The sequence below is a fragment of the Tamandua tetradactyla genome, chromosome 7 (genome assembly GCF_023851605.1).
Source record: "Tamandua tetradactyla isolate mTamTet1 chromosome 7, mTamTet1.pri, whole genome shotgun sequence".
Taxonomy (NCBI): Eukaryota; Metazoa; Chordata; class Mammalia; order Pilosa; family Myrmecophagidae; genus Tamandua; species Tamandua tetradactyla.
This window is the reverse complement of record NC_135333.1, coordinates 103,972,548-103,989,238: the sequence shown is the minus strand read 5'-3', so window position 1 is coordinate 103,989,238 and position 16,691 is coordinate 103,972,548. Positions and strand designations below refer to the sequence as shown.

The window sequence follows — 16,691 nt, the reverse complement described above, 5'->3', positions numbered from 1 at the left end:
TGTTTACCTGCAGAGATAGTTGAGAGAGAAAGGCCACATCTAAACCACAGAAAAGGTTCTTTGGGGATGACTCTTAGGCATAATTATAAGTAGGCTTAGTGTATTAGTCAGGGTTCTCTAGGGAAAACTTAAGTCGACAAGAGGTATCTGTAAATGTGAGATTTTATAAAAGTATCATACAACCGTGGGGATGAAGGAGTCCAAATTTTGCAGGCAAGCCGCAAGCTGACAGTTTTGATGAAGGTCTTCAATGAGTCCCTCAGGAAAGGCTAGATGGCTGAAGCAAAGAGAGCTTCTCTCTTTTGACTTCCCCTTTAAAGCCTTCAACTGATTAGATTAAATGCCACTAATTCTGGAAGACACTCCCCTTGGCCAACTGCAGATTAATCAGCCATGGATGCAGTCAATGTACTGATGATTTAACAAAACAGCCATGATATGGCCTTGCAGTAATGATGAGGCCAGTGCTTGTTTGACCAGACAACTGGGCACCATCACCTGGCTGAGTTGACACATGAACCTAACCATAACACTTCACTTCTCATTTACGGGATTAAGTTTCATAAGGGCGACCTCCAAGATCAAGGGCTTGGCTTATTACATTGGGAGTCCATAATGCTTGTGAAAATATCAGGAATTCCCCAGGTGGGGAAGTTTAATATTTTCGTGTTTTTCCCTGGTTCCTCAAGGGAACTTTGCAAATTTTGTTCGTTTGTTTGTTTTTGTTTTCTGCCCCCAATCCTCTGAGATGCATTAGTGGATTACATTAACCTGTACAGAATGACATGATCTCATTCCATATTCCACATTCCATGAAATTATGCTGTTTAAATAAACTGACCATACAGGTTAAATTAGACAGTGTACTACAGAAAATAAAAATTTTGTACCAAATAAACATCTCTTCCTTTGGTCTCACATAGAAGGTGGAGTTTTAAAATTCAGTCAATATGCTCTTCTACTCTGTATTCTGATTTACCTTAGTCCCAGCCAAGACCATTTCATTTATATCTCTAACTGAGGTCTGATCTCCTTTTCAGCTTCTTTAATTGTTGTTGTATGGAGTAATGTTGACTTTCCTAGCTGCAGAATTCAAACTCTGAGTCTCAGGTGTCACACTGATATTCAAAGTTCCAGGGAATTACTAGGTTATACACAAAGAGCTCAGAATCTCAGAATTTAAAAATAGCAGTTAAAACTCGGGAAAAAATGTAACTGCTGTAAGAGCTTGCAATTTAGGAACTATTAGAATAAGCATTATTGAACATTCTGCACTTCTTAATCATTGATTGACCAACCTCTGCCCATGTTCTATCCCCTAATAACCAAGCTCTTGAATTCAATTATACGAGGTTGCACATTATAGTTTGCCGATATTAGTGAGGCCTTACATTATTTGTCCCTTCATTTCTCGCTTATTTCACTTAACATACTGACCTCAAGGTTCATTCACCTAGTTGGATGCCTCACATCTTCATTCCTTCTCGCAGCTGCTCAATATTCCATTGTGTGCATATACCACAGTTCACCCTTCTGTTCATCAGTTGGTGTGCACTTAGGCTACTTCCTTCCTTTGCAAGTGGTGAATAATGCTGGCATAAACAGCAGTATGCAAATGTCCCTACTTTCAGTCTTCCAAGTAAATATATCTATTAATGGGTGTGCCAGTTTGAAAGGATTTATGTACCCTAGAAAAGCCATGTTTTAATCCTAATCAATCTTGTGGGAGCAACTGTTTCTTCTAATCCCTATTCAGTACTACAGGTTGGGAGCTTGATTAGTCATCTCTAAGGACTCACCCAATTGTGGGTATTAACTTTTGAACAGAGGAAGATGCGACTCCACGCATTCCAGGTGGGTCTTGATTACTTCTCTGGAATCCTTTAGGAAGGATTTTGGAGAAAGCTTGAGAGTGACAAGAGCAACAGAGACACAAGAACTAGAGTCCATCAGCTAGCGACCTTTGGAGATGAAGGAGAATGCCCCTGGGGGAGCTTCATGAAGCAGGAGGCCTGGAGAGGAAGCTAGAAGATATCGACATGTTCGCCATGTGACTTTCCAGTTGAGAGAGAAACCCTGAACTTCATTGACCTTTCTTGAATGAAGGTAACCTCTTGCTGGTGCCTCAATTTGGGAATTTTTATAGACTTGCTAATTAATTAGGACATTTTTTTGCCCTTAGAACAGACAAAGTGGATAAACAAATACAATCAATGCAAATTAGGGTCTATAGTTAACATTAACATTGTAATATTCTTCCATTAATTGTAACAAAGGTAATATACTAAAGCTAAATATCAATAAGAGGAGGATAACTTATTAAATTTACCTTTATTAGAAGCCATTCTGTTTCTGGTATATTGTATTCCAGCGGCTAGCAAACTAGAAAAATGGGACTGCAGGATCTTATGACAACCCTATACTTAGCCTCCTGTGGAACCATCACACTGCCCTCTAGAGGGGCTGCACAATTCTACTTCCCTATCAACAGTGAATAGGTATAGCTCTCTCTTTATATCTTCTCCATCACTTGTAGTTTCTGTTTATTTTTAAACAGTTTTATTCACACACAATACAATCCATCCTAAAATAAACAATCAATGGCTCCCAGTATAATCACATATTAATGCATTCATCCCCAGCAAGCTGTATGAGAACATTTCTATTTCTTCTGCAAATAAAGATGAGGAAAAATATTTAAAAAATAAGGAATGAAAAATAAAAAAGAGAAGCAACAAGAATCCCATACCCCTCCATTATATCCTCCTCTTATTGATATTTAGCTTTAGTATATTACCTTTGTTACAATTAATGGAAGAATATTACAATGTTAATGTTAACTATAGACCCTAATTTGCATTGATTGTATTTTTTCCATATACCATCACATTTTCAACACCTTGCACTATTGACATTCATCTGTTCTCCCTCATTAAAATCTGTCTTGCATTTGTACATTTAATCACTATCATTATCTACTCCAGGTTTTACTAATTTATACAGTCCCAGTTTTAATCCTCTATTTTTCTTTCAAGTGTCATACATGCCCCTAGACTTTCTCTTTCAACTGTATTCACACTCAACTTTGTTCATTATACCTACAATATAGTGCTACCATTAGATGGCATTGTGCTATGCATTTTCTGGATCTTTACAATTAATCCTGTTGAATATTCTGTACTCCTTCATCATCAAATACCCGATTTCTGCCTTCTTTTTATCTCCTGATAACCTATGTTCTCAACTTTAACTCTCAGAGTTTGCTCATTATAATTTATTCATTTCAGTGAGACCATACAGTATTTGTCCTTTTGTTTTAGGTTAATTTCACTCAACACAATATTCTCAAGTTTCATCATTCATATTCCATGCTTCATGTCTTTATTCTGTCTTACAGTTGCATAATATGCTATCATATGTTTATATCAGTTTGTTTATCCACTTGTCTGTTGATGGACATTTGGGCTATTTCCATCTCTTGGCAATCATGAATCATGTTGCTATAAACACTGGTGTACAAATGTCCATTCATGTCTCTGCCTTAAAATCCTCTGACTATATCTATCTAGTAATGGGATTGCTGGATAATTTGGAAATTCTATATTTAGTTTCTAAGGAACTGCCAAACTGCCTTCCAGAGCTGTTGCACCATTGTACATTCCCACCAACAGTAATCAAGTGTGCTTCTTTCTCCACATTGTTCCCAGCACTTGTACTTTTCTGTATTTTTGATAATGGCAATTCTAGTAGGTATGAGATGATATCTCATCATGGTTTTGATTTGCATTTATCTAATAGCCAGTGAAGTTGAGCACGTTTTCATATGTTTTTGAGCCATTTGGATTTCCTCTTTGGAAAAATGTCTGCCCATGTCTTTTGACCATTTTTAAATTGGGTTGTTTGTCATTTTGGGTGTAAGGTCTAGGAAGCCACACCATATCACAAGATCGTTAAGATACTTCCCTACATTTTCTTCTAAAAGTTTTATGGACTCAGCTCTAATGTTTATGTCTTGGATCCATTTTGAGTCAATTTTTTGTAAAAGGTGTAGTTAGGTGTCCTCTTTCATTCTTTTAGATTTGGATATCCAGTTCTCCAAGACCATTTGTTGAAGATACTGCTGTTTCCCAGTTTAGTGGACTTTACTGCCTTATCGAAGATCAATTGTCTGTAGATAAGAAGGTCTATCTTTTAATACTCAATTCAAGTCCATTGGTCAGAATATCTGTCTTTATGCCAGTACCATGCTGTTTTGACCACTGTAGCTTTGTAATATGGATTCAAGTCAATATTGTGAGATCTCCCACTTCATTTTTTTTCTCAAGATATTTTTAGCTATTCAGGGCACACTGCCCTTCCAGGTAAATTTGATTATTGATTTATCTATTTCTGCAAAGTAAGTTGTTGGGATTTCAATTGTTATTACATTGTATCTATATATCAATTTGGATAGAAATGACATCTTAACTATATTTAGTCTTCTAATCCATGAATATGGTATGTCTTTCCATTTATTTACATATTCCTTGATTTCTTTTAGCAATTTTTTGTAGTTTTCTGTGTAAATGTCTTTTCTGTCCTTGGTTAAATTTATTCCTAAATATTTGATTGTTTTGGTTGCCATTGTAAATGGATTTCTTATTACATCCTCATATTGCTACTCACCAATTTATAGACACTACTGATTTCTATGTGTTGGTCATGTCTCCACAACTTTGCTGTACTCATTTATTAGCTCTGATAGCTTTGTTGCAGATTTTTGGAATTTTCTACATATGGGATTATGCCATCTACAAACAGTGGGAGTTTTATTTCTTCTTTTCCAATTTAGATGCCTTATATTTCTTTTTCTTGCGTAACTGCTCTAGCTAAAACTTCCAGCACAATGTTGAATAACAGTGGTGACATGGGCATCCTTGTCTTGTACCTAATCTTAGAGTGAGAGTGTTCAGTCTTTCCACATTGAGTATGATTTTAGCTGTGTTTTTTCATATATTCCCTTTATCATGTTGAGTAAGTTTCCTTCTATTACTATCCTTTGAATAATTTTTGTCAAGAAAGGATACTGGATTTTGTCAAATGCCTTTTCTGCACCAATCAAGATGTTCATGTGTTTTTTTTTCCTTTTGATTTATTGATGTGATGTATTACTTAATTGATTTTCTTGTGTTGAACCAGCATTGCATACCTGCAATAAAACCCACTTGGTCATGGTGTATATTTCTTTTAATGTGCGGCTGGATTCAATTTGCAAGTATTTTGCTGAGTACCTTTGCATCTATATTCATGAAAGAGATTGGTCTGTAATTTTCTTTCCTTCTTTGCCTGGCTTTGGTATTAGGATGATGTTGGTCTCTCAGAATAAGTTAGGTAACTTTCCCTATTCTTCAAGTTTTTGAAGAGTTTGAGTAGGATTGTTACTAATTCTTCCTTAAAAGATTGGTAGAATTCACATGTGAAGCCTTGTGCTCCTGAACTTTTCGTTTTGGGGAGGTTTTTGATGACCGATTTGATCTCTTTACTCGGGACTGACATGTTGAGGTCTTCTGTTCCTTCTTGAGTCAATGTTTCTTGTTCATGCTTTTCTAGGAAGCTATCCATTTCATCTACGTTATCTAGTTTTTTAGTATACAGCTGCTCACAGTATCCTCTCATTATCTCCTTTATTTTTTGTGGGATCAGCAGTTATGTTTCCCTCCCATTTCTAATTGCATTTATTTGCATCATTTTTCTTTGTTTCTTTGCCAGTGTGCTGGTCTGAAACTGTTGTGCACCCCAGAAAAGCCATATTCTTTAAATCTGATTTAACATTGTAGGATGGGATCTTTTAAAGTTGTTTCCTTAGAGATTTGACCCAAACTTCCCTTTTATGTGATGGATCACTTTTTTTTTGCTACTTTTAGCATCCTCTCTTTCTTTGGCATTTGACAATCTGTAAGTATCTTAGAGTAAGTCTATTCAGATCTATTCTGTTTGGAGTATGCTGTATTTCTCGGATCTGAAATTTTATATTTTTTGTAAGAGTTGGGAAATTTCCAGTGATGATTTCCTCCATTATTCTTTCTTCCCCTTTTCCCTTCTCTTCTCCTTCCTGGACATGTATAACACATATATTCATGGACTTCATGTTGTCATTCAATTCTTTGAATGCTCATATTTTTCCATTCTTTTCCCTATCTGTTCTTTTGTGTGTAGGATTTCAGGTATCCTGTGCTCTAGTTGACAAATCCTTTCTTCTGCCTCTTCAAATCTGCTTTTGTAAGTCCCCATGCATTTTGCATCTCTTCTATTGTGCCTTTCATTCTCATAAGTTCTGACATTTGTTTATTCAACCTTTTGAGTCCTTTTGGTACATCCTGAGTGTCTTCTTTATATCCCTTATCTTTTTTGCCATATTTTCCTTCACCTCATTTATTTGATTTTTTTTATTTGATTTAGAAGATTTGTTTGAATGTCTTTAATTAGTTGTTTGAACTCCTGTATCTCATTTGAATTGTTATTTTTTTCCTTTGGGCCATATCTCTATGCTTTCTAGTTTGATTCATGACATTTTGCCGATGTCTAGGCATCTGATTTCCTTATTAGTTTACTCTGGAGATAATTTCCTCTCTGTTACCTAGGGTTTTCTCATTGGTTGGCCTTGTTCTCTATCTGGTTTTTGACATTCAGTTCAACTTATTCTAGATCTAGCATAGCTTCTATTTAGCTAAACAGAAGTTTTCAGCTTTTGTTTTTCTGGTTCCTACCCTGCCAGATAGGATTGACCCCAATCAGATTTTCCAGACAAGAGGCCCAGGACTCAGGAATAGGGTGTAATCAGTATCAAGATTCCCTGAGGATGAGACCCAGCAGGGTACCTTTCTTTCCTGTTAGGCCTCTTGATTGTGTGTTTTCATATCCTGCCCAGCTGGTGGCACTTGTCAGCTCACAGCTCCTCACTAGCCTAAAGTGGTGTGATGCCTTTAACTCTCATCAGACCCTGTTCTTGTCAGGTGCATAGTTGAGACAGAGGCTAAGGAGGTAGGTGGGCCTAAATTGTTTTTGTTTTCCAGTTCCTGGAGTCTGACTTCACTAAATGAGAGCCACCACTTGTATTGGGCCCTATCCCTCAGCCCTTTTCTTGGGGAAGACAGGTCCTTTAGAAATGATCTCCACCTGCTAGTTACTTTGTCTCTCAGACATAACTCTGCCCTTGTCTGGGTCAGTGCTGAAACCTGAGAATGCCTGGAGCTTTATTTAATGGGTTTCTAAAAAGTGGAAAAAAAAAAAAAAAAAGAAATGGTAAAAAAAGGTCCTTTTCAGAGCCAGAACCTATGCCCCTGGGTACTCCAATAAGGTGCCAGAGTTGGTACCCAGATTTATGTGCCTCTTTTCTAGAGGCACAGCCCTCTTCCAGTGTTCTGAGTTCAGCCAACTCCAGAAACCTTTACTGTTGTTTTTCCTTCCCCACTAGCCCTGCCTCCTCTTTGCTGGGGAGCTACCTCTGGATTCCTTTTGTACTTGCTCTGGGTTTATCTGTATTCAGAGTTTGTAATCAGCAGTCTGAAGTTTTTACTTAACTCTGCAATTGGAGCTTGGTTGAGCTACCTTCCCTTGCTCCTAGTAGAGACTGCTTCTTTTTCCCAGGAGGAAGTAATTCCAAAACAGCTTGCTGTGCCAGTGGGCAAGGGGTGTCAGCCTCCAGAGCCTGGGAGACATACCCAAAGTTCTATGCTGGGTTCTCAGCCCTCCCACCTGCTACAGATTGGTGCATGATGTGTGTCTGGCCATGGGAGTCCTCCAAACAGTAGATCCAGACAGCTCCTGGCTGTCCACAGATGCCCTAGAGGATGAAGCAAACGCCACACCTCCCTATGCTACCATCTTGCCCTGCCTCCATCACCCAATTTTAATTGCTTTTTTTTTTTTTAACTAAACACTAACATAATATAGGTAGAATTTTCCTCCCATTAGAAAAGCCTAAGGTAACTTGCTTTTAAAGCACTTCAGTTATTCTAATGAGGACAGGCCATTTAAGTAAAACTATTCCTTCGATTTTCATTAATTTTTCTACTTTTCTATTTTTCTTTCAGCTGAAATATGTAAATATGGGATGGATTTGTTAGGTCATTTGTAATATATATATATTAATGTCTTGAATATGTATGACTTTTGGGGATCTGTTTCCTTAAAATAACTCTCTTGCCACATGTACTAGTTCCAGGAAATTCATCATGATGCTCCCGAAGGGGGAGACTTGGTACTGACCTGCCAATTCTTTATTCCCATCAAGTAGTTACTCTGGGCCTTTCCTGTCTGTATAAGGTATTGTGTTAGGGAGATTTGAGGGCTATGAAGATTTAAAAGTGAAATACTGATTTGAAGTTCAGATGAATGGTGCTACAGGAGATTCAAGGAGGTAGTGATCACGTGGCTTTAATGAAGGGGTCATTAAAATGGAGAATGTGGAGTCTAGGTCAGTAGGTCAGAAGAATGTGATAATCTGGGGAGGAATAAGGTCTTCTAGACATCCTGTGAATAAATACAACATGGTGAAGGACCCAACAAACATCTGGGGAAGAGCTAGTTCATGGAAGATTCCTGGGAGAAAACAGCCAGGTTCAGAGTCATAGAGGGCATTCAGGCAGAGAGAGACAGCTCCAAAATACTGTCAGTGACAAAATACCACCACTGACAGTATTTTGGGCTAAGAAGTGACTTGTAAATAAGGCATTTTAGATTGGATGGCTATAAGGGTGAGCTGTGTGGGAAGTATGGTACAAGGGGATTCCTTGAGGCAGAGGGTTCTTTAGGAGACTATCTGTCCCTTTGTGTCTGATTTCTTTCACACAACATTATGTCTTCAAGTTTCTTTCTTATTGTACCATGGATTGGAACTTCATTCCTTTCATGGTTGAATAATTTCCCCCATTGTATGTATATATTATGTTTAGTAATACTGATGGGCTTCTGGGTTGCTTCTACATTTTGTCTATTGTGAATAATGCTGCTATAAGTATTGATGTATATATATCTGCCCTAGTCCCTGCTTTCAATTCTTTTGGGTATATACCCGAAAGTGAGATTGATGGGCCATATGGTACTTCTATATTTAACTTTTTGAGGAAGCACCACACTGTTTTCCACAGTGGTTGCACCCTTTTGCATTCCCACTAACAATGTACTAAGGCTTGTATTTCTCCTCATCCTTGCCAGCACTTTTTTCTATCTCCTTTTTTTTATTATTATGAAATGAATCCATACTGTCTGTAAATTGCAGTGGTACATTTATCCACTTAAAGTTCCTGATTTTAGTGAACATATCACAAGAATAATGAAATCACATAAACAGGGTAGAAGACAGGAGATGGTAATGGACAATGAATAAAGGTATCCTCTTACAAGTATAAATGCAAAAAAATTCAGGGATACAATGGTTTTCTAGGCTACTAATACTTTCAGCTGTAATGTGGACTCAGAGAAAAACTAATAGGCTGCTTGGCCAAAGCAGATATTTTTACATTAGGAAATATATTAGGTATATGAGATGGAAGAAAAAAATAGGCAATACACAAAATAATGCACAATGCATTATTTCAGAGGTGCTATAAATTCAATTTTATGGGTACCTAGAGGAGGATTATAGCTGTTAAGAAGCAGATCTAGAATGTGTCAATGCTTTCGAACTCTAAATACTGTGCTATCTCTACTATGCCAAACTATCCTATTGGAAATAAAAAAACATCAATTTTTACATGAGATAAAAATAAAAATTTTACATAATCAAATAATGTTTTTAAATGCCACAATGTATTTTAAATTATCACCCATTAAAATAGTAATACACTCTAAGACTAGGAACCATGTTGAACCTAATGATGGCTGAGATACATTATATACCAAAAAAAAAAAAAAAGGAGCACAGAACATTATTATTCTCTTCTGAGACACCACGGAATATTTTTTATAAAGTCCTCTCTTTGCCTCTGGAAATGAGAAAAACAATGTGCTATCTGTAAAATCTCATAAATTCAAAATACAATGGTGCTTCCTTTCCCTTCATGTATGGTAACCTTTGTTCTGATGAGTTATAATACCTCAGGAGGGAAAAAAAACCAAACTTGCCTTATGAAAGCAATAAGAAAATGTCTAGCAAATGGATGGACATTTAATGAGCAAGATAATATGCCAAGAAATAGCTAATGTCTCTTTCTACCCCACTCAAAGGAACATATCTAAGACCCCAAATCATTCACAGCAGAAGATTACACTAGTAACGCTGCCTAGCGCAATGCTGTTGTACAAGAAATCTGTTGCTAAGCAGGGAAGAAATATTGTTTACATGAAAATGGGATGATCTCTGGTGAATACTGAAAGAAAGTGATAATTTCCATAACCAGAAAAAGCATTTTCACATCACTCCATTTCAACTGCTATGAAACCCTGAGTTGTTTTGGCAATGGCCTTTCCCTGCTTTCCTGGCTTAAATCATCCTCATCTCTGCAGCCTTCCATTTAGTAAATGACAGGGTGTTTTATTTTGTTTCACTTGTTGTTGTTTTTTTTTTCTCCTGAATCATTGGCAGAAAACACCACCATGCTGTATGGTTTCTAGGGGCGTACCTTGCAAAGTTCATACACGAATTTTTGGTTCTCCTATCATGAAAGTCCAATTGGCTTCCCCCCCCGCCCCCAGTAACACTGCTGAAAGTATGACAAGAGAAGACCCATTAATAGCAACTGCAAACTATGTACTACTCTAGCTTTATAAAACCCGATTCTGTATAGTGTTTGCTGTCCTGAGAACAAAGCATACAGAAAGTCTCTGCATGCTTTTCCGTATGCATCTCCAGGGAGAGGAAGGAAACACAGAGACACTCACCTGCATCACAATCAGGAGGTCAAAGACCAGGATGAAAGAAGCCAGGAAGGCTCTGGAAACTTCATCGCTGGGCAAAAATCCCCGATTCAGTTTGTCCCAGCTGATCCAGTCAGTTGTGATGACAAGCACAACCACAGAAGTCAGAGTAAAAAGGACAGTCCTGCAAGGAATGACACTCATTTTAGAACATTATCTGAAATGTCCACCCCTTGCCAAACACCTATCTCAAGGCATTTTCACCAAATAGAAGATGAAAAATAAGTAAATTAAAGGATCTCTTTCCAAACCAATCAGAGAAAGGTACGGCAACATCACTTCAAAATTCTCCCTAAAGAACATCAAGATGATTATGAGATGAATAACAGCAAAAATATTACAAAGAACCTGGGTTCGTGCACTGTGTAGCCCAGAGAGAGTGCTAGTGTGTAGCTCTCATTACATGCACACAGCTTTACTGAGGGGTATGGACTTGCATATGTAGGAACTTAAGGTAGTGGTGATCAGGTGAAGAAGTCCTTGGATTTCATTTTCCTCTTTCAGAAGGAAAGGATAGTTAGAGAAATCTCATCACAATCCCCATGGCCCGAAGGGATTGTGGGGAGGAACGACCTCCAAACATCAACAGTGCAGCCTCTTCTCCTTATAGGACACGTATTATAGATGCCTTGAGGCTGAATGACCTCTCTCCATGTCCAATCTCCTACTCCTTGTTACAAAGTACAAGGATCCTGAGATTTTTCTCTCATATATCTTTGTGGCTCGCCTAAAGTCTTGCATAATTACATACAGATGGATTTATTGAGTATTTTTGAAATTGTCACATAATTATCAGTTAAGATTTTTATGAAAAGTAAGAAAATACTTAAATTGGTTTTTAATATTAACATTTAACATTTAAAAGTAGATCTGAATCATGGGTGGTGGAAATTTAATCTGCCAGATAATTCCCCATAATGTAGTTAATTATGCCTGTGATTTCAGGGCTGGATTGATATTTAGAAATCATTCTGAACTGTAAACAGGAAAAAAAAAACACAATTATTTTGAAATAAATTTAATCAGAAAAGAATAAAGAGAAGAAAGAAAAAATGAAGAAGAGAAAAGAAAGAGAAAAGGGAACAAAAGAAAATATGGAGGTAGAATAAAATCTTAGAAGACCCATTTTGGAAATTAACAAACTGATTTTGACTTTCAGTGTCATCATAATTGGCACTCAAAAAAGAATCATGTGGATCATGCTAAAATTCTCTTTTCAGTTGTACAGAGTACAAATTTCTAAACCAAAATTTTGTGTTTCTTTTCATAATTCGTTATTTGGAACAAGTTAAATTTTGATACAATGGGTACAACAAATCCTTAGATTTTTTTCCCTATGACTAGGTATGAAGTATTGTTTAAAAATTTTTGGAAAATAAACGTCTCTAGTAGAACTCACTCATTTTATTAAAATTGCAAATTTCTCAAAAAGACCTCTTAAGTAATAACTTCAGAATATCTCCTGCTACCCTTTAGAATACTTTTGATCTTTTAAAGTAATCCAACTGAATTAAATAAGTATTGGGAGGAACCCTAAGTAATTATTACAATTCAACAGAAAAAAATTTCAAATATTATCTAATCAAACATAAGAACAGTGGGATTGTAAACAAACTTTCTTCAGATCGTGAATTTATTTTTGTTCTTGTTCTTGAATTTGAGAAAGTTTAAGCAAGTCTGAATAAAATGATCACAATTTCTTTTATCAACAATGAGTATGACAACCTCATGAAGAACAGATAAAGGTTGACTATTCTTCAAAACTCCTTTTGGCCATGAGTATATTCCATCACTCTTGGATTTTCAGATGTTTCCTACAAGGATGCTATAAATGCATATGCTTCCTGAGATTGATATTTACTGGATGTACCAGTATGGTCATATAGATAAAAAAAAAAATTCTCCCTTCCTTGCCTCTGCACTCTCTTACCCACAGCCTCACTGCCCCCACCTTGTCCCCAGCTGGCTATTATCCAGCACTACAGGTTAACTCTGGTGCAACAGGAATGTCCCAGCACCTTGCTCTGACTCTGTGGATAAAGTCCATTCTGTTGATGAAAGCCTTACATCTACAGGTTAACAGTTTTAAAAAACCCCTGCACTTTCCCCAAGTGATACCTGGTGTTTCTTTTTGTGAGGATGATTGACTATACAGAAATTAATGCTCCAATATTATGCCACTCATATAAATATATAAACAGACACGATAAAGTTAGACACCCATTCAGCAGTATATTTTTAGGTGCCAGAACTCTGGGAATATGGAATAAGTGTCTGCTGAATAATCAAAAGCCTTACCTGTCACATAGTTATTCAGGAGTTATTATTCATGTTAATATTTGAATTGTAAATAAAGTCACTAAAATTCAACTTTAAAACTTTTGCTATTATTTGTTGGGTAAATTGGTAATTAGAATTTATCAAAACCTTTATGTGAACTCCTTCTGAAACCAAACCCACACCAAGTCATGTCTTGGGTATTTGTTATATTTGATATATTTCATTTACCTAATATATAATGCTCTTTCTAAGAGCTCCTTATAGGTGTTTTCCTGGCTTTATTATGTACTTCTGTTGTGATACAGAGTATTTCTACAGATCTAAAGGAAAAGTTATTGGTCACATTTTATTACTCCAAAGGGAAATTAAAGGATGTATTCTGCCTGATATTTAATATTTAATAGTACAAAAAAGAATAAAAATGGCAATCATTAAATATGAATGCACACAGCTCAGCAAAACCTAAAGTCTCAAGAGAAAAAAGGAAAAAGGGGGGCAAAATGCATTAATCAGTCATATCACCTCAAAATTACATGCAGATATGTGCAGTGCCTTATCTAGAAATAGCTGCAGAAGCAAATAGATTACATTTGTGTTTTTTTTCTCAGTCGTTTCTTGTAAAATTGATAGACTTCACCATGCTAGGACAAATCAGTCAAAACCACCGGTTTGAAAAAGCCATGATTCACTTCGTTGGGTTATATAAAAACCATCACTTATAAGTGAAACTGCTTTGAAGGAAATGCTGGCAATAGAACATTACTATCAGAGTTATATGGCACTGGTATAATTGATTCATACAAATTAACTTGTTTAATCCTTACCACAACCCTGTTATCATCATCCCCAATTTAGAGTCAAGAAACAGGCACAGAAAGGTTACATAACCTACCCTGGTTCACAGGTTTTGTAAGTGATAGAGAAGCAATTCAAACCCAGGCAGACTCAGGACAGCCTATGCTCATGACCAATGTACTGCACTGCCTCTCATAACTGTCTTATTACTATGATTAAAGTAAGAGTTCACTATTTTCATTATAAACATAGTATTTGAAAATTATCACCCAGGAATACTTTACTCTGAAAAATAAAACTGACAGAGACTGACAGGAAATAGTTAAAGAAAGGGGTTCATGGCAGTGAGTGAGGGCCATCAGGGATACTGGCCATGGACCCAACAGCCTTTGGCTTTTATCTAACCAATATGGTTGAAAAGATGTTTATTTACTCTGGACCACAATTCTTGGGAAGTTCCAGCTCCTCATTTTAAGTAGCATCCAATTAAACAATTATCTGGATTATTTCCTTTCAGGATGCAGCCAATGCCAGCCTGACATAATCGCACATCAACTCCACTCTCTCTGGTTTCTGGCATCCAGTCAAACAGAAAGAACACATACATAACTATCAGCTTAGGTGGTTAGTCTCTTCACTTTCATGTTTTCAAATTTCCAGTAGTTTCTTTTAACCTTTTTTCCTCAATTATGACTAATACCTTTTAGATTAATGGGAATTAGAAGGTAAGAATCAGTAATGGGCCAAGAAGGAGTAAAGAGATTACCTAATCCAATGGTTCCCAATGATTGGGCTCCTGGAATGCACAGACTTGTTGTTAAGGAAATGTGAATTCACATATGCACCAAGAGTTGTTGGTAAATGGAAAAAATGTTTCCACGGAAGATAGGGAATTCGAGCATATTACACAGCCTGCCACTTAACAGAACTACCATGAGATCTTAGATGTACCGACTTTTGAGTAAGAGCTCACCTCGTAACACACCACTGCTCTCTTCAGCTAAAAATCTTCAGAAATTAAAAAAAAATTTAATATCTTTGTTACAGATTGAACTGTGTTCCCACAAAAGATATGTTGAAGTCCTAATTCCTCAGTACCTCAGTATTGGACCTTATGTGAAAGTGGCGTCATTACAGATGGACTTAGGCAAGTTCAAATGAGGTAACACTGGAGCAGGGTGGGCTCCTAACCTAATGCGACTGGTATTCTTTATAAGAAGAGGAGATTTCAACACAGACAAACAGAGGGAGAGAAGATGGTTATGCAGATGTAGAGAACATCATGGACTGCAGGCAAGCCACTGCTGGACCCTTATAAGCTTCAGAGAAAGTATGACAGATGACATTTCGATTTCAAACTTCTAGTCTAGAACTGTGAGAACATAAATTTCTTTGTTTTTAAAGTCAACCAGTTTGTGGTACTTTGTTATGGAACTCCTAGGAAACTAAAACAATCATCTTAATCTAACTTGTTATATACTAGTCAAATATCTATATATGGTGATTAGTGATAGAACTAATAATATAATTAGTGATAGAACTAATAATAGCACACGTAAATAAATCCAGAAAATCCCCAGAAGTTGTTTAATTCCTGGCTTTAACTGTTCTTTCATTCCAACTTCTGGATTTTTAAAATATTTAACTTCTATTTAAGTTACTAATTTTGATGATAGTTTTCCCCCTTCTTCCATTCATGACCACTTTAAGATTGGCTTATTAAGTGGTCAAATAGCCTGAAAGTAGTCAATAACTCAAGAAAAAAAGAAGAATTGCTATTAAGTTTGGGCAATCTACAAATGGCTAACATTTAGGGTTAACTATCACATTGTTTCATTTTGATTAAAACCAGGTAACAGAGAGGTAACAGGAATTATCACACTGGTAGAACCAACAAAACTGCTCAATTTGACCATTTCTTGACCTATCAAATTTGACCATTTTTTGACCAATGTAATAAATACACTTTTATGTGTTTTTGTCTATTATTCATATTCTAAAATGTTCAGAATATTTTATTCCAAGGGATATAAATCCCACCATCATAAATATAATTTTTCTTTCTGATCATGCTGCACAATTCTTGTAAAATTTTACAACAAGTGAAAAAATCACTTTTATTTCTTCCTAAAATTCTCATGTTAAAATGCTGGAAGTAGACCAGAACAAGTCATTTTTCATAGAAAAATAAAAATCTGCAAATCCTCTTCAAAACAAGTTGTTATAACTGCAATAGAACAATGCATGAGTTGAGATAGCAAGTTTACAATTAAGTTATGATACAGTCTCATATTTCAAAGAACAAAATACACGAGATGAAATGTGACACATCAATGGAACTTAAAATGGTTTAATATAATAATTTTTTAAAGATATTGCTTAGGGGGAAAAAAATAAAACAAGCAAGCATCAGCAGAATAATGTTTGCCTTTGATTTTCATTGCAAAATCGAGGGCCAGTTTGAAATATAATTGTTCCCCTCTAAACACGAAGTATCAGCAAACTGAAGTCATATATAGCCATGAGAGAATGTCAACACACTTCATTTTTCTTGTTTTAATTATCAGTGTTGCCACTGCAAACCTATGAGCAAAACAACCATCACTCAAATCCTCGAGCCAGTGTATGCTTGGTCTGACTGAAGTTTAGTTTGCTCCTTAGAAAAGTGGGGAAGAAAATGGTTTGTTTCTCTTCTGGTCTCTGAGTTTTGAGATCAAGAA

General features: G+C 36.3%; 1 protein-coding gene across 8 annotated transcripts in view; it reads right to left on the bottom strand.

The window, feature by feature from the left end:
* The window catches only part of TMEM117 (transmembrane protein 117), a 585,676-nt gene that overhangs the window by 69,231 nt on the left and 499,754 nt on the right, over positions 1-16,691 (bottom strand). For all 8 annotated transcript variants that reach the window (XM_077170633.1, XM_077170635.1, XM_077170634.1 and 5 more), the window contains one exon: positions 10,861-11,020. In XM_077170633.1, coding sequence (XP_077026748.1) covers positions 10,861-11,020 — 160 coding nt within the window. The remainder of the gene's footprint in view (positions 1-10,860; positions 11,021-16,691) is intronic.